This window comes from Sceloporus occidentalis, unplaced genomic scaffold (assembly GCF_023333645.1).
Source record: "Sceloporus occidentalis isolate IW3139 unplaced genomic scaffold, rSceOcc1.0.p SCAF_2, whole genome shotgun sequence".
Lineage (NCBI taxonomy): Eukaryota > Metazoa > Chordata > Lepidosauria > Squamata > Phrynosomatidae > Sceloporus > Sceloporus occidentalis.
In genome coordinates this window covers 59322387-59347910 of record NW_028316982.1, presented here as the reverse complement: position 1 = coordinate 59347910, position 25524 = coordinate 59322387, and the positions used below count along the sequence as shown (strand labels likewise).

Genomic DNA, 25524 nt, shown 5'->3' with positions numbered 1-25524 from the left:
TCGTTTGTCAGTAGAGGCCGGTCTGTGCGAGGGAGAGGTCGGTTTTTTCGGTCCTCCTCGTCCCCTGGAACCCTTGCCTGCCCCATAAAGGGCTCTCCTGCTGCCCCAGGGAGCCCCTCCCTGTCTTTGGCATCGCAGGGCTCTCCTACACTTAAGCTCTGAGTTATTGTTATTATTATTATTATTATTATTATTGAGGGAGGGTTGCTGTGCCCTTAAACGCAGGCGGAAATCCAGCAGGTGAATACATTTCCTGGTGCGCAGCTTTGGTGTTCTTGTCGCCGTTGTTGTGTGCCTCCAGGGCATTTCCATTGGGTTGTATTGGTAAGGTTTCTTCAGAGGGGGGTTTGCCATGGCCATTTCCTGAGGCTGAGAGAGTGTGACTCAGACCAAGTGGGTTTTTATACTCAATAATTCAGTTTGGCACCAAAGCTCAGTGCTGTGGGATTCAGGGAACTGTAGTTTTGTGAGACGTTTAGCCGTCTCTGAGAGCTCTGGTGCCACAACAAACTGCCATTCCCAGAATTGTAGTCTGGGATTTGTAGTTTTGTGAGGCATTGAACCTTCTCTGACAGAGAGCTCTGGTGCCACGACAAACTACAATTCCCAGAATCATAGGTTTTTCTTAGGCTGGGATTTGTAGTTTTGTGTGACGTTTCGCCTTCTCTGACGGAGAGCTCTGGTGCCACAATAAACTACAATACTCAGAATTTCATGGCCATGAGCCATGGCTGTTAGACATGGCATCAAACCGGATTATATCTCCAGTGCAAATGCATCTCAAGTCATTTATGACTTATGGCCACCCTAAAGCGAACCAAGCGAACCTATGATAGGATTTTCTTGACAGGTTTGTTCGGAGGGGGCTTGCCATTGCCATCCTCTGAGGCCGAGAGAGTGTGACTTGCCCAAGGTCACCCAGTGGGTTTTTATACTCAAGTGGGGATTTGAACCCTGGTCTCCATAGCTATAGTCTGATGCGCAAACCTATCTGCTGGATTTCTTTGGGCCAGGCAGCCTGGCTCAGGAGCCCTGAGAGGGATGGGCTTCTGTGCTGTATTCTTTTTATTCCTGCATGCATTTGTTGAGCAGGAGTGCCTCGTCTGTGGTTGGTTTTCTCTGTCTTGGTCCATCCTGAGTGATTCAGCCAATGGGATTGCTCATGCCCAACTGAGATACAGAATATGATCTGGTCACCCTCCTGGTTTTCTTTCTGCTCCAGGAGTCCCCTGCATCTTTTGATAGTGTTTGCTGGGGATCATCTGGGGTGGGCAGGTTATCATCATAGCTGAGCAAGTCAAACAGAACTGGATTGTCATGCAAGTTTAATAAATCACAAGTTAAAGTTAAATGATTATGAGGGGCCTCTCAGGTTTTTTTTTAATTAAAAAAATCTACTTTTATATAATTTTTAGGATGATACACGTTTTTGGTAATGCATTGGGGCCACTTAAATTGGGTATAGCTCAGGGCCTCAGCACATCTTAATCCAGCCCTAAATATGAGGATGGACTATCTGCCACTCCAGTTTACCTGTCCTTCAGTACAGCTGCATCCTCATTGCAGAAATAATCCAGTTTGAGAACGCTTTAATTGCCATGGCTCAACGCAGTGGAATTCTGGGATTTGTAAATTTATGGAACATTTAGCCTTCTCCATCTTAGAGCTCTGCTGCCACAACTAACTACAGTTCCCAGAATTCCATAGCATTAAGCCATGGCAGTTAAAGTGGTGTAAAACTGCATTAATTCTGCAGTGCAGATGCAGCCTACAATGTGAAGCCGAAGGCTTTAATGGCCGGCATCCATAGTTTTTTGTGGGTTTTGGGGCTATATGGCCATGTTCTGTAAGAGTTTCTTCCTGACGTTTCGCCAGCATCTGTGGCTGGCATCTGAGATGCCAGCCACAGATGCTGGCGAAACGTCAGGAAGAAACTCTTCTAGAACATGGCCACATAGCCCAAAAAACCCACAGAAACTATGCAGCCTACAGTGTTAATGCGGGGAGAATCAAATGTGCTTATGATTGTATGCATAAAGAATTGGTCATGATTATTGTAATTAATTGGATATAAGAGTTTTATGTGATGTATGCTGCTGCATCAAATTGTGGGGAGCATCCTTCCTCCTACTCCTGAGTCCTTTGTGCAGACTTCCCACTGCTTTGCAGTCTATGGGACACATGGAGATTAATACTTTGATTGTCATGCAGGTTCAGGACCTCCTGGGGCAAAGGTAAAACCTGTTGTAGTCATCTTTGTTTTCCACGACTTCCCCAGTTGTAGTAAAGAAAGTTGCTGTTCAGGGAGCAGTGTGAGCACTGGGTTTCTTGAAATATTGTGACTTATTGTTTACTTTGGACTGGAGCAGGTGTCAAAATAATTGCTTAATTTTAAAATTATTTTTCTTTGCTTCTGCTGATGTTCACATTTACAGTATGCAGGTGTTGGAGCGTGAGGGTGGGACAGCCACAGGCAATGGGCTAGACAGCCCCACGGCCTCTGATGTCAAGCCAGTTTCTTCTTCACCCACCAAGCCTCCTCCTTTGGACCTCTTTAATCTAGTTGTGTCATATAAGCGGCTGGAGCTGTACTTGGAACCACTTCAGGATGTTGCTGAAGGGGTGTGGTTCCTCCTCAGGTAGGTGCCCCTTTCTGTACATTTTTACCTTGGAAGGGGTGTTCTGGTAGATCAGTTGGCTACTGTCATCCCTTTGAGGGAAGGGAAGTGTAGACCTTTTGCAAGTACTGCTTATCCTGATAGGCAAAAGAAAGAAGGGAGGTCTGTCTAATCTATTCATTAGTCTAGAAATTGCATGCCATTCCTACTGCCAAGAGATTGCAGGTAGGTTATACTGGGAACTATGTGAGAGACTGAGGCGGGTTACAGACCGCCGAAAAGCAGTGGTCTGCTGCCACCACTGGTTGCAGTGTCCAGGAACCACAGCAGCCAAACGGCGCGGTTCCCAGACGATGCAAAGAAGGAGTGTGAAAATCGCGCTCCTTCCTGTGCCCCGGACTCACGGCGTCATTTCCGTGTGGAACGGCCGCTGCCATTTCGTATGGACTCAGTCCGTACTAGGGTTAGGGGCGTCTGGAAGAGACGTCCCTTTCTAACCCTAGTACATGCTGAGCACGTACTTTCCTGCCCGTTTGTAACGGGCCTGAGTGTAAGTAAGGACTGCTACTGTATTTGTGGCATGGTCAATGGCCAAAAGTACAATGTTTGTGGCTGGATAGGTTACAGTGAATATGTTGGGCCTTTCCTTTTGCACATCATTTTTGTGTTTAAAGGACATTACTCTTTTCTTTTTTTTGCACCCTGTTATGGCCCTAATGTTAGCCTGTCTCCTCTTTCTCCATCAACCTTAAGTTAATGTCTCTGTGAACTGCTACAGCACTTCATTATGTCTGTTCCACAGCTGGCAGATGCCTCTCTGTTCTCTCCTAACTTGCCTGGGACTCAACTTTCTGCTGCTGACCCTGAGTGAAGGTGAGAAATGTTGGGTGTCTGTGCTGGGGTTTAAAGAGGACAACACACTTTCTTCTGGCATGTTGGGATTTATTTATTTATTTATTTGTGGTATTTATACACCACCCTTCAGCCCTAAAGGCTCTCAGAGTGGCTTACAATTATTATTTTAATTATATGATTCCCTGTCCTCAGGCTCACAATCTAAAAAGACATGACACAAAAGGAGAAGGGAAAGGTAGTGGGGAAGGGGATCGGTCCAGCAGTTCTTCTCTCCTTCTGAAGCCTGGACCAAGACAGATGGACTGGAAGGAGGGCTCTTCTTCTTAATTGAGGCCGGGCCCGATGGTGTTGGGCCTGTCCTTTCACTCCTACCAGGCCAGAAAATAACAGTTGGCAAGGAGGGAGGGCTCTTCTTCTTCAGGCCCGATGGCATTGGGCCTGTCCTTTCACTCCCTCCAGGCCAGAAGATGACAGTTGGCAAGGAGGGAGGGCCTTCTTCTTCAGGCCCAATGGCGTTGGGCCTGTCTTTTCACTCCCTCCAGGCCATAAGGTGACAGTTGGCAAGGAAAGAGGGTACTTCAATTAGAGCCAGTGAAGCCGATGGGTGGCGAATGGAATCTGATTTCATGTGGATTGGCTAAAGGATGTGTTGTAAAATAGTGAGGGAATAGTGAGCCTGGCAGACAGACTTTGATTAGGCAGCTTGAACAGGAGATGGTGATGGTAAAGTTGGCTGGTAGTTTGACAAGCAATGTTTTCTATTCCACCTTCCAATCAAGGTGCTTGGTATGGGATGTTTCTCCTATTGATTGTGGTGCCTGCCATCCTGGGCTACCTACAGGAAACGTGCCGCATCCGCCTGAGTGAAGAAGAGCTGGCACGCCGTAGGTACCACAGTGTGCGACGTGAAGATGTGAGAAAAGTTCAACTCACTCGAAATGAGGCTGTGGCTGAAGTGAAGGGCTTGTAAGTATGTTGGGGAGCAGAGAAATGGAGAAAAGGGGTGGATATTCAGAGCTGCTTGGAGTATGTGATTGGGGATGCTGTTTGATAATATGTATGAGCTTTCTGTACATCTAAAGAGTCTTGTAAGCTAAGTCCACTTTAGACTTTTTTCCATTTCTGAATAGCTTGCTCGATCTAAATGCATATGATTCATACAATGCAATCATCAGCCACTGTGTTCCTGTGATTACCACATTTTTATCCTGTTATTTTCTGACAGTTTTTCTCTTTCTGTATGGCTATTTCCAGAGTGGAGAAGTGATGTGCCCCACTTTTCACAGAATGGTTTAAATTGTTTATTTCACAGAATGGCTGTGGCAACCTTTCTGTGATACCTTCATTTATGATGTCACCTTTCATTCTTTCCTGTGCTTTGCTTTCTGTGATCTTTCCTGCTTCATCTTTGGTGTCCATTTCACCACTTCTGACCAGCCATATTTCTCCTTGAGTTATTATTTCTCATGATAATTTGTTATGTTGTTAGGGATATTTCAAATGTACATCTATAGCACTGGGACACAGTTGTGCATATTGAGAGGATTCTCATCATCACCATGAACATGTATAGATGCAAAAGTGTGTATAGCCACACAGTTGATCTCATTATATGTTTTACCCGGGTGAAAAAATAAAAAAAATAAAAAGCCGCGCTGGGTGCCGCCATTTTTTCGCCCAAAATGGCGGCGCCCAGAGGCGAAGTCTCGCGCGACCTCAAACAAGGCTCTGATGGCCGCATCGGGCCTCCTGGAGGCCCGATGCCGTCCCTGGTGCCCTCGAAGAGGGCTCCGACGGCCGCATCGGGCCTCTGGAAGGCCCGCTGAAGCCGTCGGAGCCCTGTTCGAGGGCCCCGGCGACGGCATCGGGCCTCCTGGAGGCCCGATGCTGTTGCTGGCCCCCTCGAACAGGGCTCCGACGGCCGCATCGGGCCTCTGGAAGGCCCGCTGAAGCCGTCTGAGCCCTATTCGAGGGCCCCGGCGACGGCATCGGGCCTCCAGGAGGCCCGATACTGTCGCTGGCCCCCTCGACCAGGGCTCCGACGGCCACATCGGGCCTCTGGAAGGCCCGCTGAAGCCGTCGGAGCCCTAGTCGAGGGCCCCGGCGACGGCATCGGGCCTCCTGGAGGCCCGATGCCGTTGCTGGCGCCCTCCAACAGGGCTCCGGTGGCAGCAGCAGGCCTCTGGAAGGCCCAATGCCGCCGTCGCAGCCTTATTCGAGGGCTCTGGCAGTGGCAGCGGGCCTCCTAGATGCCTGATGCCATCGGTGGCGCCCTGCAACAGGGCTCCAGCGGCGGCAGCGGGCCTCCAGGAGGCCCGGTGCCGTCACTGGGATCCTCCAAGAGGCTTTTTTGCCGGCCTCTGACAGGGCCTGGGGCCCCGTCAGGGGCCTGCAAAGATGGGGAGGCCTGGCCCCCGGAGGGTGAAAGCTCCACCCCCGGCACGTGGCCCCGCCCCGGAGGATGGAAGCTCCACCCCCGGCATGAGGCCCCGCCCCAGAGGGTGGAAGCTCCACCCCTGGCATGCAGCCCCGCCCCTGGAGGGTGGAAGCTCCACCCCCGGCATGCGGCCCCGCCCACGGAGGGTGGAAGCTCCACCCCCGGCTTCGGCCCCCCAGTCGCCTAAGGGACAGCAACCCGGCCCCCGGCCCAAAAAGGTTGTCTACCCCTGCAGTAGAGTCTCAAACTAGCTTATATTCCCTCATTGATATAAACTACAACATTCCTTGCTCCATAAAATGCAGAGCACACAGAGGTATGGCAGATCTGATGCCTAGAACGCTATATGACATTACAGGTGCCAGAAAACATCCGGGATAGTTGTGTTGACCACATAGCAAATCCAATCAAAAATCCACAAAACAATGATATCTTTATTGGCCAGCCAAAATGCACAATACACATATTGCAAGCTTTTGAAACTCCACTGGCTTCTTCATCAGGCAAGATATTAAATACCATACAGGAGTAAAAAAAATTGAAGATGTTAGTCATAGGCTTGCATTTTGCTTCACAAGGTTGGAGACATATTGGATTGCAAAGGAAGTATATTTTTTGTGTTGCAAATGCATGTTAAATTTCCTGGACTTTGAGAATCTCCCAGCCACATAGTAAGAAAGAAGAGGTGCAGACCTGCAAGTAATATCCCGCCATACCATCTGAACTGAGAACAAAAACAGCAAACTGCAGGCCTATGAATAACATCTTTAGTTTTTTTCTCCTGTATGGTTTTAACACCTTCTCTGATGAAGCCAGTGGAGCTTTGAAAGCTTGCAACATGTATATTGTGCATGTTAGTTGGCCAATAAAGATATCACTGTTTCATTGATTTTTGATTACAGATGCTAGTTAGTTTGCCATATATCCTGCAGTTCATTATTGTCACATGGACAAGAATTGTGCATTGTCTGTGGAGAATATAGCATACTATTGGTATCTATATAGCACATAATAATAATTGTGCTTTTAAGAACTGTCTCAGTAGTGAAGCACATGTGTGTATTCCCCATAGTTAGCGGATCTTGTTGTTGTGTGCCCTCAAGTCAATTTTGACTTATGGTGATCCTAAGGCAACCCTATCATGGGGTTTTCTTGGCAAGTTTGTTCAGAGGGTGTTTGCCATTGCCATTCTCTGAGAATGAGAGATTGTGACTTGCCCATTATTACTTCAGTTCATTCATGGGGGGCATCAAACTTTGTTAATTGTAGATAAGACTCTTAGACTGGAGGGAGAGTTACTAAGTATGTTTCCAAAGTGTTATCTGTGTTTGCTTGTTGCAACAAAGCCCACAAAGAACCTGTTAGATATCAACCAATTAGTACTGTATATACTTGACTATAAGGCAACCTTGTGTGTAAGTCAAGGGCAAATTTTGGGGCCAAAATTAAGGATTTTGCTATGATCCGTGGATAAGTCGAGAGTAAAATTTAGGGGCACATAGCAAAGGATCTAAAAGATGAAGCAAAGCAAAACAATGTCAAAGAACTTAGAAAATTCCAGCAGACATAACTCTTTGTGCTTTCTCTTAAGGCTGGATGGGTGAGAGAGAGTAGAGGGGGTCAATGCTTCTAGGACAGATTATATGCTTGCTTTTCACCAAGGATGGTTCCTTCTTTCAAATAAGAGTTAAGAGACAGTACTTACATTGACCCACGGATAAGTCGACCCAGGTTTTTTGGGTCAATTTTTGACCTAAATTTCTGGACTTATACATGAATATATATAGTAAGCATGAAGTTTAATAAAATACAGTGGACCCTTGTCCCTTGTATTGGTTCCAAGATCCCCCGTGGATAACAAAATCTGTGAATGCTCAAGTCCCATTAAATATAATGACATAACAAAATGGTGTCCTTTATAAAAAATGGAAAATCAAGGTTTGATATTTGAAATTTATACTTTTTTTGAACATTTTCAAACTGTGGATGTTTGAATTTGTGTATAAGAAGGGCCGACTGTATTGCCTACTATGTTGGATGCATTAATTGTTATCCAGAATTTCAGGGGTGTGTAGGTGTGTATATGTTTATATGTACCGGGTGACCAAAATTGTGTTTACAATTTCAATTCTATACAGAAATGAAATTTTGGAGATAATTTTTGGGAACTATGTATAAGATGCAAGATTGCAGATGAAATCTTAGAGGTCAAGATAAATGAAATGCAGAAAGTAATGGTGTGAACTGTATATATACTTGAAATTTTGAATAGCAGTGCATCTGATGTGGTCGGCTGTAGTCCATTAATATAGCTCTTGCTATATTAAATCTGTTAATCTTTAAGGCGAAATAGGACCCTTTATTGTTTTAAGCATTTGCATGGCTATGCTTCTCACTTTTCAAAAGTGTGCATCCTCATTCTAAAACAATGGATCGATTTCAATCACCAAGCGAGAAACCTCATTTTTAAATCATTGATTTTAATCAACTTTCCCATTTGTACAGTTATTTTTTCCAAAGAAAGTTGTGTTCTTGCTGCTCGACAAAGCTATTAAAACATATTGATTCACAACTAAATGTAATCATTTCTCCAGATTTAGAACATCTATTAACTACTTATGAGTAGGACATGACATTGGTGCGTGCATTTTAAAACAGTTATAAATACTCTAAAGGCACTAGATCCCGTCTGATCTTGGAAGTTAAACAGGATTACCCCTGGCTAGTAATTGGATGGGAGAATGTCAATGAATACCAGGTCCTGTAAGCTATATTTCAGAGGAAGGAACTAGCAAAACCACCTCTGAGTGTTCCTTGCCTAAGAAAACCCTATGAAATTCATGGGGTCACCATAAATAGACAGGCAATGTGAAGGCTCTCTCTCTTTTTTCTTTTTGATATATTCAAGGTGTTTATGGGTGTTACTTTAGTATAAATACAGTGGGCTCTTCCCTTATGCGGGGGATCCGTTCCAGACCCCCCTTGCGTAAGGCAAACACTGCATATGCTCGAGCCACATTGAAAACAATGGTGTTTGAGCACGCAGTGCGTACGTCACTACCACTTCTAATGCGCAGCTTCAGCGTTAAGCTGAAAGCTGCATATGGCACGCCCGCATATGACGTGGGCGCTCTCTATGCAATTGAGGAGTTTGTTGATTTTGTTCTGGAAAAATTTGAACTATTCTTAATCAGGGATGATTATTATTGTTCAGATCAGTATTTGATCAGTACATATGTTTTGTTTGATGAAAGTGGATTTAGAATCATAGAGTTCGAAGAAACCATGAGGGCTAACCAGTCTAACCATCTGCCATGCAGGAATACACAATAAAGCATTCCCAACAGATAGCTATCCAGTCTCTGTTTAAAAACCTCTAAAGAAGGAGACTCCACCACTCTTTGAGGTAGTATGTTCCGTTGTTGAACAACTCTTACCATCAGGAAGTTCTTCCTAATGTTTAGGTGGGATCTCTTTTCCTGTAATTGCAGTCCATTGCTCTGTGTCCTAGCCATTGGAGGAGAAAAAACAAGCTTGCTCCATCCTCAATATAACATCCCTTCAAATATGTCTGTAGTTTAAGATATGGAAACAACAGCATAAGTAATAGCAGAAAACAGCAAAGACTTGGAAAAACATTGATGAAAGTTAAGAAAGCAAAAGCAAAAACAGGGTTACAATGCAATATTAAGAAAACAAAAATAATGATGGAGATGGTTTACCTACTTTATATTGGTTAATGAAGACAATGAAATAATTAAAAGATTTTTGATACTTTTCTCGGTAATTAATAATAAAAGGAGACAAAAAAGAAGATTAAGACTTGGAAAGGCAGCTATGAAGGAAGTGGATAAGATCCTTAATCATATGTCATATAATGATATGAAGCCAGAATTATAAATATTGTAGTATTTCTGATTTCTGTTCTTGTTCTGTTCTGTTTTGAAAGCTGGATAGTAAAGAAAGTTGACCAGAAGAGAATCAACTCATTTTCACATCTGTACTGTAGGAACAATGAAGTTTGACATCACTTTAACTGCCACGGCTCCATGCTACAGAATCCTGGGATTTATAGTTTTGAGAGGCACCAGCATGCCTTGGCAGAGAAGGCTAAAGACCTTGTAAAACTACAAATTCCAGGATTCCATAGGCTGGAGCTACAGCACTTAAGGTTGTGTCAAACTGCATTATTTCTACAGTGTAGATGCATCCCCAGAGATCTCAGTCATGTAGTTGCCGTAAGGCAAAGCTGACTTGATATCAAATAATGACAGTTTGGCATTTCAGGTGATTTCAGTCTTGCTATTTATTTCTTATTTTTTTATTGATGCAATTTTAGTTTATTTGGCTTTGATTATAGTTTTGTATTGGTAAGTTGGTTAGTTTCTCAGTTTCCAAGCCTTCTACCATGCATTTCATTGTGATGAATATAATGGTTGCAAAAGAGACATTTATTGAAATAGAATGCTTAAGATGATAAGTATAGCTTGCGCTGGACTGTAATGCTTACATTCTGATATACCAGGTCCTGGAATTCTGGTGTCCCCACCATGGCCACAGCAAATCCAAGATGAAAACAGTAGCCTAGGTCCAAATTCATGCTATTATCTGTATGACCTCTTGGTCCTGATCCCTTTGTTTTTTCCAGAGGATCTTTTTGTTTTCATTGTACATGTCTGTTGTGTCACAGATGTTTGCACTAAGCCTTGTCTCACTTTTGTTCCAATATGCAGTTTATTCACTTAATTATTCATCTGCAGAAAGACTATTAGTCTCATCTGTAAGCTTACTTTTTTTTTTTTTTTGCTGGTTTGATAGGCAGGAAGGCTTCTCAGATAAGGGAATAATTTAGCCTAGCTGCTGTAATTATTTCCTTGGCAGTTAAAAATGTGTGTTTGTGGTTGAGTCAGTATAATATGATTTCATAATATTTTGCAAGTAATATTTGATTTTTATTTCTTCCTTCTTCAAAATAAAAACAAACCTTTGTTGCAGTCTTTTTTTAAAAAAACACATTGATTTATAAATTTTATGGCTTTCATTAAAATAACATCTTACTTAGGTTGCAGTCCTGTACACACTTACCTGAGAGTAAGGCTGCTGCCACACTGCAGAGTTAATGCAGTTTGGCACCACTTTAATGGTCATACCTTTCTGTGGAATCATGGAATTTGTATTTTGTTGTGGCACCAGAACTTTCTGACAGAGAAGGCAAAATATTTCTCAAAACTACAAATCCCAGAATTCCACAGCATCGAGCCATGGCAGTTAAAGCAGTGTCAAACTGCACTGATTCTGCACTGTAGATTTGATGAGCTCAATGGGACTTATTTTTGAGTAGAGATGCACTGGTAGCCTCAAAACTGATGTGAAATTTGTTGTCACTTTGTGGCTATGACAGAGACTAGCCCAAGTCTGTCTAATGTGATTCTTGTGGCTTAGCAGGAATTTGAACCCAAGTCTACTGTATTAAATGCTCTGGTTGATCATGCTGGTTCTCATCCTGCTTGGAAAAGCTATACTGTATAGTGGTTTCCTGCATTCAACTCTGCCTGCCTGTACTTAGCTGGGATGGGAGACCAGGTCCAGACAGGCTTACTGAGAATAGTGATGGATATAATGACTTCACCATAATTTATAATTTGCAGGCAGTTTATGAACCCATACAGACAAAAGTTCACCGTTTCATGAAAATGGAAATGTGTATGTGTAATATATTCTTTTCCATCCTGTGTGTTATAACATAAAGCAGGAGCAGACAACTTTTTTCACTCTGTACCTCTGTGAGGCTGCACTAATGCATCTGATACAACCAGAAGTGATGTCCTATCCTTCTAGGTTTTTTGGCTGATTTGATTTGGGGTGTGTGTGTGGGGGCGCTTGGGGAAGTTGTGGGCCAAAACTGTTTTGCAGCAGTGCTGATCCATTTTGAGTGTGTTTGGAGCAAAAAAATAAATAAAAATCACTTGATAATGTTTTTTCAGATCTTGGGGGCATTATCTTGAAGCTTTGGGAGCTTCAGGAGCTGCACTTTGAGGCCCAACAGGACTCATACAGCCCTTGGGCCGCAGTTGGCTCATCCCAACCTAAAAGATGCTGTGATGTTTCCTTCTAGGGTTGGTTGTACTTTCTTTACAGTGATCAACATTTAAGCACATTCAAAGATGGCAGCATTTGGATGGTTAGTTGTGCTGCGTGCAGGAAATATACATTAACAGAAAATATAAATTCACTCATCCCAATTGACTTATGTCTCAAAGTTGATTGATTTTGAATGTTGACAGCTTCATTTCCTTGATCTTTGCCACTCTTTGTGGATGTCTTGGAATAAATGAAGTGCTGGATAAGGGAGAAAAATGTTCTCCATATCTGAAGCATCAGACTGTTGCAGTGGCTTTGGGGGAAGTGAGCACTGTGGAGATACAAGGAAAATGTTTAATGATACTGTTATCTCTCTTCAGCTTGATCCAGTTAGAGGCCCTTCTGAGCCGGCTATGTGGTAGCTGTGAGGCAGCCTATCGGGTCCTTTACTGGAAGAACCCTTCCCTCTCTTCACAGTGAGTGTTGCTTTTTGATAGAATTCAGTAACATCCAAAATCCACAAAACAGCAATACCTTTCTAGGGCCAACCAAAATTCACAATATACCTCTTGCAAGCTTTGAAGCTCCACTGGGTTATTCATCAGGCAAAGGTATTAAAAATCATACAGGAGAAAAAAGATGATGATCTTAGTCATAGACCTGCACAGTCCTGGAGACCACATCATACCTGCCTCTGCTTTTATTGGTCTTAATGAAAGTTGGACCATTATTGCCTGTTTGGCAGTAGACGTGATAGCTAAGGCCTTGCTACTTTGGGGGCTGAGAACTGTGCATCTGCTCTGATCACAGTGGTGCTGGTTCCTTGCTTTTCTGTCTATGCCCAGCTGTAGTGACCAGCATTCACACTGGACTCATAAGGACAGGGAACAGCCATTGGTTTGTCCAAAGTAAGGGCAGTGTATTGGGTAGAAGATCTCTCTGTGGAAGGAGGTGATGTCAGCATTCATTATATAGGAGGGAGAGGACACAGGCTGGCCCTGGGAACCTGGCTGTCATCCTGATGTCCATGTATGTCATCCCCTATCTGCTCTCTTTCCACTTCTACCCAGGTTTTATGGAACACTGATGGGTTTCCTTTGTGCCCTCTACCTGCTACCCTTGTGTTGGGTCTTTGTTCTTCTCAATAATGCCCTTTTCTTGGGCAATGTGGCATTTTATCGAGGTAAGAGAGCTCATCTGTCCCTTTGGAATTTGAGGGAGAAAGGTGGAACAACTGGGTAGAAGCTGGGTGGAGTCTTTCTGTGATAGATGGTAGTTGAGGCAAGGAGTCAGACTTACCCATTTCTGCTGTTGCCTCATATTTCAAATGGAGGACAGCTGTATGTTTTTATATTTTGTTGTGGGAAGAAGAGTTGTGTTTCTGCAAAACTCCTGTGTGATCACAAGGTCCATGTAGGAACTTCAGTAATTCACTGCTGGTAATTTCTTTTTATGCAAGATGTTCCAGTGGGGAAGCAAATCTTTGCATATGAGTGATAGACCAACTAAAGTTATGTTGCAGAGTTTTTTTTTTGTTTTTTTTTTTAGGGATATTGTACAGGGATGGTATAAAGAAACATTTTATGGTGAAATGGACATGGGGTGATTTCTGAATATTTTGGTATCCCCATGAAATGAATTTATCTTATGGCAATTTTTGATTGTGGGGGAGAACCACAAGTGGAAATTATTTTGTTCAAAGCTCAGCTTTGTCTTTGAAACTTTTCTGGGTGAATGTACTTCTTGAATTCACTATAAATTGGCTTTCTCAAGTTGCTAATGCAACAACTCCGGGTGTTAATGTTCGACTAAGCTTTTCAGAGAACTTTTATTTTTGTTACTGTTTGAGGGGAAAGTGTGACAATGGAACATACACACATGCAACATTTGTGTAGGTAAAAAGGAGTGGTAATTTCCACAAAGTTTTAAGGTTTGCAATATGAGTATACCTTACCTTTTAGTCAATGATGGATGTGGAGCAGGGGCTGTATTTCACATTAAAGAAAAAGTCTCAGTCAGTTGTACATCAAACAGCAGCTGCCTCTACAGTTGTACTGACTGACTTTTGTCCTGACTGTGAAGCTCTTTCTGCAGTGTGAAGTTGAAGGCTTTCACGCCGGCATCCATAATTTTTTGTGGGTTTTTCGGGCTATGTGGCCATGTTCTGGAAGAGTTTATTCCCGATATTTCACCTGCATCTGTGGCTGGCATCTTCAGAGAATGGTGGCATGGAGTTGTGTAGGGTATATATACTGTGTGACCCTTGGTTGGAGGGAAGTGATTTACATGTTAATCTGTGTTGGCCTGTTGGTGAAAGGACAGGACTCAGGGTGGGAGGAATATGCGACAAGGCTTTGTGCCTATTTAATTGGCGATCCATTGTCTGCTGGGAAACCCCCTGACCCTGGGTGATGTTCATTTGCATGTGCTGAGTCTTGATTTTGGTGTTTTTCATTACTGGTAGCCAAATTTTGTGTACTGTAAGGGTTTCTTCTTCCCTGTTGAAGTTGTCCAGGTATTTGTGGGTTTCAGTGGCTTCTCTGTGCATTCTGATCTGGTAGTTGTTGGCATGGTCCAGAATTTCAGTGTTTTCAAATAGCGTTTTATACCCAGGATAGTTAATAACGTGTTTTGCTTCTGCTGATTTTTCTGGCTGACGCAGTCTGCAGTTTCTATCGTGTTCTTTGATTCATGTTTATACACTGCGTTTGGTGGTCCCTGTGTAGACTTGTCCACAGCTGCATGGTATGTTGTAAACTCCTACGGCCATGAGAGGGCCTCTCCTGTCCTTTGCTGAGCGTAGCATTTGCTTGATTGTTTTGGTTGGTTTGTAAATAATTTGGAGGTTGTGCTTCCTCACCAGTTTCCCTATTCTGTCTGTGACTCCTTTGATGTATGGTAAACCTTTGGGTGTTTGTTTGTCTTCACTCCTCTGAGTTTTTCTGGGTCTGGCAGCCCTTCTGATATCTGAGCTAGAGTAATCATTAGCCTGTATAGCCCAATCTAGGTGTTTCAAATCATCTTCCAGGAAGTGGGATAGACAGATGCTTTTTTCCCAGTGTACCAGTGTTTTTATTGTGCTTCTTTTTTGTCCTGGGTGATGGTTGGAGTTCTTGTGTAGGTATTTGTTCATCTATGTTGGTTTTCTGTATACTATGTGGCCCAAACATGTGTTTGTGGATGACCAGGACACAAAGCCTTCTTGCATATTCCTCTCACCCTGAGGCCTGGCCATTCACCAACAGGCCACCACAGATCAACATATAAATCTCTTCCCCCCAACCCAAGGGTCACATAGTATATATACCCCACACACCTCCATGCCACCATTCTCTGAAGATGCCAACCACAGATGCAGGTGAAACGTCAGGAATAAACTCTTCCAGAACACAACCACATAGCCCAAAAAACTCTGTCTGCAATGTTTCCCTTCCATTTTGATCAGGGAAGGAAATTGAGAAGTTGGGGATCAGGCTAGACTCTGGTCCTCTGGGTCAACCTAGCCCAACTTGTGCTCTGACAGTGTGTTGGATGATAGTTCACATTGGCTCCAGCGAGCATGGCCAAGTTGGCTGGAGAACATGGGAGTGAAAGTCCAGTACATTGAGCATGCTAAGTTGGGCAAGGCTATTTTAGATACAGGTATGACTCAGGTTAACAGAACAGATGTATTCCGGGACATTACTTCTTTAACAGAATTTTTGGCACCATGGGCACAAATAACGTGGAAAGAATAGGAATAGGTTCCTGTACCACAAAAAAGAAGAGCAGTTCAACACATTTCAGCAAACTTTTATTCGAAATTAACAGTATGCACATGTGAAATGAAACAAACATTTCAGATAAGCCAGCTTAAATAAACAATAACATCTTCTTGAGACCATTTGAAAGCTTCTTCCAGGGATCATTTTTTCCTTCACCAACTCCATTTTTCTTATTATATCTGTTTTTGTGACCAAATACACAGGCTTATGCTTTTTTTAAAATGCTGGGGGTACATGGTGAGAAAGGCTGATCCCCCTTTTTCTTTCTGCTTTGCTGTTTACATATGCTCAGTAATGGATTTTGGAAGCAACTGCTGTTTACCTTGCCTGTTGTAGGCAGGACACACAAAGCTATGCTGTAGGATTAGCTAAAGTAAAATCCCATTCTTATTTAGCTCAGGCTTTACTGTCCTGATTACTGCAGACACTCTGCAACCAACATTGAAATTCTGTTTGTCCAGCCCTCCTTTACCATTTTCCCAGTGCAAAAATTGCAACCCGCCCCCCAAAAAACTTCCAGCTAAATAGAGCAGTGGGATATAAAGTTGGAGGCCTTGGCAGGTATAAAAAGACTTAGTTAAAAGGAGCTTCTTTTTCAGAGGTGTTGGTAATGGAGGTATGCCTATACTGTAAATAAATTTGCTCCTCCTGCTGCTGTGCCAGTATCAACTTCCTGGGCATTTGTGTTGGACGTTAGCTTGAATGGAATGCTACTCTTCTACTGCTGAAAACTTGGTTTGTCTTCATGGCTGTCTAGCCATTGCTGTTTAGCAATTGCCCTTACTCTCTCTTCAGTGATGCTGGAACTGAAATCATCTGTAGAGCAACGCTTGGGCCTCAAGCCGACTGTGAAGACTCCAGCACCTGTAGAACTGGATGCTGGAGAAGTGGGCACTGGAGCCCTTCCAGATCGGACACCTACACCCACTAGTGTTGAGGTAAGGCACAGAGAGGGAAGTAATAAAAAGGAGAAATGAAGACTGTATATTCCATGTGTAATATATAGGGGTATGGAATATTTATATTTTTTTTTCTTGTGCAAATCCTCAACTTTGTAACTCATCCTAACCTGCATAGTAGTGTATCAACCTGTGGTTTTCCAATTGGGTCCAGAATTGGGAAGTTTTGGGAGGAGTGTCTTAGGCTGCTAGTAGCTGTTGGCCATCTATCTGTTGGGTATGCTTTGATTGAGAGTTCCTGCATGGCAGGGGGTTGGACTGGATGGCCCTTGTGGTCTCTTCCAACTCTATGATTCTATGAAGTTTTCATCTCATTTCTGCTTGATATGGTTTCTTCTGCCTATGACATAGTGATGTTTTAAGCTAGCCTTCCCTAGGCTGGTGCACTCCAGAACTGTTAGACTACAGTCCTCAATCAGCCAACATGGCCAGCACCATCTTCTTTATAAAGTATTTGCAATTTGATTGTAAATTTATATGAAATTTAATCTCATATAGTTGCATTTTGGAAAATAATCTCACAAATAAACCACTGGAGGTTTGTAGGAGTTGTAATCCTAAAAAGGAACATTTCCAATTTCTGATTAAAGATTGCATTCTCAGGCAGGCAGTTGGTTATCACACACAGTGAATCTGCTTTTAGTTTCTGTGTGTTGTTGATTAGAAGCACAACAACTTTTTTTTATTTTTCACTTGTCCATGTCCATTTAAAAAGAAAAAAAAAACAGAGTACCCCAAATTGCTCTTCACTCACCTTCTCTTTTCTGTCATTCAGCATTTCTAGCCATCTTTACTGCCTTTTCCTGCACGGGTTCCCCTGTTCCTTTCTGCTGCCCATAGTGATGTGTCAGGATCTGCGTTCTACACTTCTCTGTGTTTTGGGCCATGCATAGAAGCTGCCATAAACTGTTTAGAGTACGTTATTCAGAGTAGCCTCACATCTCCATGCTCTTGGATCTGAGAGCTAGTAATAGATTCATTGCCATTCTCTTAGGGACAGCTAAACCTTGATCTTTTAATCTAATAAACACCCATTGTTTCCTTTCTTTGCAGGACCTGACACCTGGCAGTGTAGAGGAGGCAGAGGAGGCAGAACCTGATGATGAATTCAAAGATGCTATTGAGGTCTGTGCCCAGAGAGGCTGGTGTGGTCTGTGCTGGAGTAAGGTGATATTGGTAGAAATGCCATCTTTGATTCTCTTCACTGAGGGCAGTGAGATACAGTCTACACCAGTTGTGCAGGAAACACCCCAGTGCAGGGGTGAGGTAGGAATAAGTGGAGTTAGACCCTGTGCTTAGGGTGCATCCTAAAAGGTGAGGTTGATTTGACCTGGGGTTTGCTGCTTTCTGTCTTCTTGCTTTCATTTCTTGTCTTTTCTCCTTGCTGCGGGAGTAGGAGACCCAGCTGCTAGTAGTAATGGTAAGTGTCAGAGCCAGGTTGCTTTGTGTTCTAAGCCAGTGGTTGCTCCTCCTGCTTGTGCAAAGTTAATGTCTTGAGAGACATAGTCTTTTCTGTAGGGTTTACCTAAATCCTGCCCCATTTTCTTGCTCATTCTCTCAAGACAGAAATGTAACTATGCCCCTACCACTGTCTCAGAACCTTGACCCCATCCACTGTTTCTCATGACTGGCCTAGTCTCTTCTGAACTTCAGAGCTATGTTTTTTTAAGGGTGCTTTCTAGTCTGCCATTGAGTCTTAAACTTTTTGATATCATGGACCATTTTGAGAAACTGGATAAAAGCTTTGGAATATCCCCCACCCCCATTGCATGTAGTTAATGCTACAGTATTGGACATTTATTTGTTCCACATAGTCTAATATGGAATGAAAGAAATTATGAACCATTGAAAAAAGCAAATCTTAACCTTAAAATTTACTTTGAAAGGAAAACAATCAATGATAATGGATAAGAAAGGGGGGGGGTCATTTTTGCAACCAGCTTGTGGACCTCCTTAAGCCCATTCGTGGATCCCTGGTTAACAACCCTTACAGCAGGCTCTTTCTGACTGCTGTAAAGCAGTGCTTCTTAAGTTATCTCATGTGGGGGACTGGCATTTTTCTTCCCACTATGCCAGGAACTGGATCACTTTGATCCCATTTTGGGAGAAAGGTGGAATATAAATCCAGTGAGTGAATAACTAAATAGAATACCATATTTGTACTCATTGGCTAACCCCCCCCCCCCCCCCGAAACTGACCATGTTGCTGGCATATGAAGTCTCATGGACTGGCACCGATTTGTGGACCACCACTTTGAGTACCACTGCTCTAGGGCATAAAAATAGACACTGTGTGCATTTCCTTCTTGACAAGCTTTTCTTCCCTCCTACCCAGGAAGACGATGACATTTCTCAGTGCTCTGGAGAGTTTGAGCTGGGCCTTCCTGAAAACCCATTAATGAGCAAGAATGAGGCAATCCGCCGGAGGGTGTCACAGCTGAGAGAGCGTCTGCGCAAGCGGTACCCAAGTAACAACCTCAGTGCTGGACTGGGAGGTAGGATGGCAAGAGTGGAAGAGAGGATCATGCTGTGGGATGAAAACTGTTGGAAGTGAAGCAGGATAGTATAGAGCAGGAATGGGTAGTGTTGGGGGAGGCATTGTACTACCTCCTTTTTCAAAACAAGTGTTGAGAAGGTTGTTTTGAAAAAAGGCTATAATGGCTTCTAAATAGTGTGTCCACTCAAAAAAGATCTACAATTAAGTATCACATCTACTAGAGGCTTATGGGGTGCAGTCCTTCATTATTATGAGGGGTAATGGGGGATCTAAGAGGGTTCAAGAGATCATGGAAGCAGCACTAAGGAGTTTCTGAGTGCCCCTGAAGGCCTTGATGGCTCACATGTGGTTTTTAACATAGGTAGAAGAAAGTGGGAATATTTAGCCCATTAGCTATATCGATGGAAGATAGGGCTGGCTAAAGTATGATGAGTTTTACGTTGGAAAAATGCTATACTGTGTCTGTGTGGTGTTTTAAAAGTATCTGTGCAAAGGAAAAAACAACAACCTCTCATTCTGTAATATTACAAGGGAACATCATGAGAAAGCCAAGGGTGTAAGCATCCTGTTGGCTCACTCTTACAATCATTTTCTCCATCCCTCAATTTCCATATGTTAGGCAAACACACACCTGCCAAGGTAACATGTAGTTCTACCCTAGGAGAGAGTGATTTGCCCATGGCCACCCAAAGAGGCTGAATAGAATTTGTATTATGTCACTCCCTGGTCCAAGTCTTAACACTTAATCCCTTATTATGTGACTAGTTGGTCCTGAGATTTTTCAGGATGTGGAATTTTCCAGCTAATGCCAAATACAATGTTTATATGGAGTGGGCACACCTCTTTACTCCTGGCACAAGCTTCAGAGCAGAAGACTGGTATCTTTTCAAGAGGTGCAGTATTCAGGATGCTTGCTGCCTTGTACAAATCTGCTTGTTTCCCAGTTCTTGCAGAGAGCCCTTGTCTTGGCACTTGGGTGGGTCTACTACAGTGGAGAGGTAGTAGAGAACTCTATATTAGAGAATGGTGTTGGAAGAGAGGAATAGTGTTCAAGGGGCAGGAGGACTAGTGCTGAGAGAGATAGTTATTTTCTGCAAGTTGGAAAAAGAGACCGATGTTGCGTCATGTGTCCTTTCTGTTGTTGTTTTTTAAACAGGGAGCTGTGCAAGCTGTTCAGCCACCTTTTCTGTACTAAAGAAGAGGGTGAGTCTATCTGGCCCAGTAAAACTCCAACTGGTGCCTCATGCCACTTTCTGATGCCTTTGTGTTATGGATTGTTGACTTTCACTTCATTTCTGTGGAGAGGTTGGGGGAGTTGTCATACCAGGAGGGAAGGAATAGCAATGACTATTTGAAATTCTTTTAATAGCTTGCTGTGTTTTATTGTATCTATTTTCCCAATTGTTGTAAGGCTGGTGTCTGGTAAAGATATTGCATCCCAGCTTGGATCCTGGGCTTGAAGATCAGCTCTCCCAATATGTAAAAGTCCCTAGCCCCAGCCAGGTCTGAGAATGTGGGTTCTTCCTACTCCGTTTCTGTAATGCCAAATGACATTCCTAGGGGTCAGACATGATTAGAGAGGTCTGTGATTATAATTAAAATTTTAAAAATGCATTTAACAGTATTTGTAGGACTTCCAAATCAGATTGATTTTTCTCCATTATTGTGTCTCCTGCCACTGTCTGTTAGGCAGGGAGAAATGTGCAAATATCCTCTGAGTATCTGTTCAGTTTCCCCTTTCAAAGCAAATACTACTCTTGGGATGATAGATGGTGTGATGGGGAAAGTACAACTCCCTCCTCACCACTACACTGTTAGCCCATTCAGAAGCCTGGCAGCTGCTTAACTTAAAAACAAAATACAATAGCAGCAGATATTAATCACTGATATCTTCTTCCAAGCTTAGTTGCATACATAGAGAGATAGTGGCAGTCTGGCCACCAAAGGCATGCTACCTTCCTTGAACCTTGTTTCTAGAGCTCTCTCTTCTTTTTCCTCCTTTTAGCGGAGCTGCAGTAATTGTGGAAACATTTTTTGCTCTCGGTGTTGCTCCTTCAAAGTTCCCAAGAGCTGCATGGGGGCTACAGGTGAGGTGCAAGGAGCAACATGGACTGGTTGGTGGGATTTGTGGCAGGTGGCTGGGGGAGGAAGGGCAAAGAGAGTGAGAGTGATAATGTGAATGTTCTGCTAGAGAGGTGGGAGCTGCTGTCATTTTGACACTGTGCTACAGTGGAGAATGGTGGTTTTGTGTTTCAGGCTAGGTACTGTAAATGAGGGCAAAAGTAGTTCTTGTGGGTGGAAAGCTGTATGATTCTTGATGGGGCCCAGGTATTTGATTAGTGTTCTCTTTTGCAGCTCCTGATGCCCAGCGAGAGACTGTCTTTGTGTGCGGGCACTGTAATCAAGCACTCGTCAAATGAGAAGGCAACATGGAGGCCTGCCCTCTGCTGAATCTACTGCACATCTTACTGTATATTCATTTTGGGGGGAGTGGAGCTACAGCATTGCACAATCCTTCTGCCTCTCTCTATCCTTGGAACAGGAGAGGGCTTGCACCTTCTAAGTATGCTGTGTGCCCTCACTTCCTCTGTTGCAAGCAGCTATGGAGATGTTCTGCAGTCATGGGTTACCTGTACAGGAAGCTCTTTATGTTCTAGACTACTGTAAGCTTTCCTCCCTGCTGGCCTTTATACCAGTTCCAGAGCAAAAAGTTATTTGCTTGCCTAGAGCTTTGAATTCTGTCTGGTCATTCTCAACAGAAGTTGATCACCTTCCTTTGTAGAGAGTACTTTTGGCCTCAAGATTGTCTGGTATCTTGGAATGTCTGTTTTGCTGCTGAGTGAGATGCCAGTTCTGTCTATTGTTCGAAAGAGGTGACTGGGTCTTCCTTCAGACAGCAGCTGTAGCTGACTCTGCCATGAGCAGACTCTGCTGTACAAAGAAGGCAATAACAGGCTATCCAACCTGGAAATGTGCAGCTGGGCCTGCTTTTTCTCCCCAGTGTCAGGTTTGGATGGCAGTATTGCTCTTCTCTCCATCTCTGCTGTTGACACTCCTTTCTAGATAGTTACTAGCCAGGGCTCTTCAGTCTGCTGTGTGTGGTACTGGAACTCTTATGTTCTTTGTCCCTGTAACATTGGAGGGTACAGGGTATACTATAAGTAACCAAAAGTGATTTTAATCTCAGAGTTTGGTAGGATGTGTGAAATATATGCCTCATGAAGTGATGGATTCCTTCTACAGGACTGGAGTACCTTTGGACTGCTGCCACCTTCTTAACAGAATGAACTCGTTCTCTCAACAATAAACTGTTCTAGGAGAGTGGAGAACTTCCAGTGTCTAAATTAGCTTTTAACATGATAAGTGGGAATGGGATGAAGAGGGCTAACTTTGCATGAAGACCAGAGTTTTGCAAATGTACTTTCTGGGTCTACAATTCCCAGAATCTCCTACCCAACATGACCACTAGCTGTGCTGGCTGGAGAATTCCTGTATCTGTAGTCCCAAATTGTAATTTCTCCAAGCTCTGGTCAAGACTGTTGGAGAAGATTCTCAAAATATGCTGCCCTGAGATGGATAATAGAAACTGATGTAGTGGTGCATTTTGCAGTGCAGGTATTATCATGAGACTTTCCTAAGACCCCCCCCCCCCCCCCGGAGAGTCCAAACATGCAAGCATCTGAAATGATAAATATCTAAATGTGTATACATATATGTCAAAACAATGTATTGTGGCTGGGAAAATCCAATTCCACCTCTGCCCTGACACTGCTATTGAGAGGTTTGCAGCTAAGCTCAGGGAAAACATGAGAGCCTTGAATGGGAAATGGTATCATTGTTGTTGGTAATAAAAAAGTCCTGATGTTTCATCCCTGCTAGGCCTGGTTCTATTGCATAAGAGAAAACACAGAGGAGCAGTCAAAAGGCATTGATACATAGAGGATGTGAAGACTTCAGCAAAACAAAGTGTGTAGAGAAATATATATGGGCTGTAGTGTACTAAAGACATGTGAGCTGCACAGGAGCCATGGGCCTTGACATGGAGGAAACCACCCTCTGAGCATCATCCCATGCAGTCTGTGAAACTGGGAACTCATGTTGCAAACTGGGATGCTGGGGTATAGTGGGAGAACATGGTGGCAATGCAGTTGGGAGATATAGTGGGAGAGCATGGTGATGCATTTTTCACCTACTCAGGAATGAAGGGTTGTTTAGGCAAGAGCTGGGAGGGCTGGGTAGGTGAAGCAGGAACACAAAGACATGCAGATAACAATATCTGATTGGACGTGGGTTCAGGAAAGCAAAAGAAAGTACAGGTATGTGTTTGCACATACCGGTAATATAAAGTGGAATTATTTTTTACAAGATGTAATGGGGCTGCTAGTTCACATGGCTTGAAAGATGGACTAGATGAATCAATGGTGAATGCTTCTGTGGGTATTGACTTTGACAGGCAGAGGAATCTCAATGTTCTGTATAGTGTAACCAAATGGAATGGATCGCCACTTGATTTTTTCTTGCTTCCCAAAGATGTGCCAGAAATGAAATGGTGGACTGGACTAATTCACATTATGTGGTTATATTTAAAAAAATCTTCACAGGTATGTTAATTCTATTAGAATGATGTATATAAATGAGGCTCACAAGAATTAAGATGTTAAAAATCTGGTTATAACTTTATTTTTACTTTCTTGCCATTAAAAAAATGATAACAGCAACTGAGTTATTTTGAGTCTTAGAACTAACGACATTTTAAAAGCAATCCTACTTGTAATGCTTTTAGTAAATGTCTTGTAAAGTCATAAAGGTGAATAGACTCCTTTCATACTTCACTTGCATAAACATTAAAAAAATCCTACCAAAAATGGCCTTTAAAAGGGCTGACTAATGTGTTTTACTTCTCTGAAAAAGACACAGACTTTTAAGTAAGATGGCTGAAGACTTGCTCAAGCATTTGCCTTTTGTGTGACTACATTTTTCCTCTTGCATACTAAAGATGATGCATTTTGGTTTTAGAGTACATAAAGTTTAAATGTGTTTTGTGGTGATAAGATAAGAACTAATTGAATCTTTACAGGAGGCTAATAGGAAAACTACACCTAGATTTGTGATGTACAAAAAAGGAATAGGAGGAGGCTAATATCTTTGGTAGTGGTGCAGTTATATAATGTTAGAATTGCATTAATAGTTGGGGGGAAGCTTCTTTAGAGGATAATATAAATTCCTTTACTTCTTTCAAAATTCGTATCCTAGCCCAGCTGCATTTGAAGTCCCTCTGCCCTGAACCTCTGCTCCCCCTGCATCCTAGCCCAGTGGGGTTAGGTCCATCTAACTGCATGAAGTAGCGCAAACTCATTAGGGAAGCAGCTTTTAGGTGTAGACCAAGAATGGGCACAATGGGAGAATTTCACAATTTTGTTTAGATTTAAAATGAATTGGTCCAGAGTGTTCTTATTTGTCTCAGCAATTGTGGAATACCTGATTATCCTGGTAATTTCTGGTTTAAATGACCAAGAAAACCTTGCAGCACTTCATTTCAGTGGGGCTAGCAGGACATTATAGTTAGCAGGGTTCCATGTTGTGAATTCTGTTACTTCATGAATAGTCAGGGTGAGGCACACTACAAGAAATATAGGGCAGAAAGAGGGTGCCTGCAGAACCGAATGAGAGTGTTTTAAAATAGTTCATAAAGGAATGTTATAACCACATTCTCTTGTGAGTGCTTTTGAATACTGAACTGTGGTGTTGACTCTGTTTTCCATTAAGGGAGTGCTCTCTAGTCTCAGCTATAAAGGAAAAATGCTTCCTTAGTCTAATCAGGAAAGAGCACTGGCAGACTCATCAATATCATGTCACGGTTTGCTTGTGCTTGAATCTTGGATTGAAATGTCACTAATGATTTATTTGGATTCTAGTTTAAAACAAGCCATCTTTGGCAAATGAACATAGCCACAGGGCTTGCAAATAACCTTTGGGGAAAGGTCAAGTTCCATCACATGTTCACGGGTATAAGAAATGAACTGCAGAAAGAAATAACAAGGCCACCTTGCTACTTAAACTTCACATAATGCTGCACGTGTTTCGAATCTCATCCTTCTTGCATCTCTTCTGGTACTTACAGCAAGTCTTGAGCATTTACAAGTAAATCAAGTCAGATTCTCAGCTGGATTTTGTTTTGATGCATCATGTATTTAAATACTTTGCAAAATTTTCATTTATGTATGATGGAAAATTGTAGACTTGTTGGAAAATAATAGCCATCACATGGACTTCTGTTCATATATATCATCTGGTTATGCAAAATAATTTTTGT

General features: G+C 42.9%; 1 protein-coding gene across 2 annotated transcripts; it reads left to right on the top strand.

The window, feature by feature from the left end:
* Window positions 1–39: 39 nt before the first annotated feature.
* Window positions 40–25420, top strand: ZFYVE27 (zinc finger FYVE-type containing 27). 2 transcript variants are annotated; one of them, XM_089509647.1, is made up of 13 exons: window positions 40–240; window positions 2436–2639; window positions 3421–3491; window positions 4253–4439; window positions 12372–12467; window positions 13062–13174; window positions 16551–16693; window positions 17768–17839; window positions 18111–18134; window positions 19050–19209; window positions 20368–20414; window positions 21217–21298; window positions 21567–25420. In XM_089509647.1, the coding sequence occupies exons 2-13, from the start codon at window positions 2437–2439 to the stop codon at window positions 21629–21631; spliced, it is 1263 nt and encodes a 420-aa protein (XP_089365773.1). In that variant the 5' UTR covers window positions 40–240; window position 2436; the 3' UTR covers window positions 21632–25420. The 2 variants fall into 2 exon arrangements, with proteins under 2 accessions (XP_089365773.1, XP_089365774.1); XM_089509648.1 differs by lacking the exon at window positions 18111–18134.
* The last annotated feature ends 104 nt before the right edge of the window (window positions 25421–25524 follow it).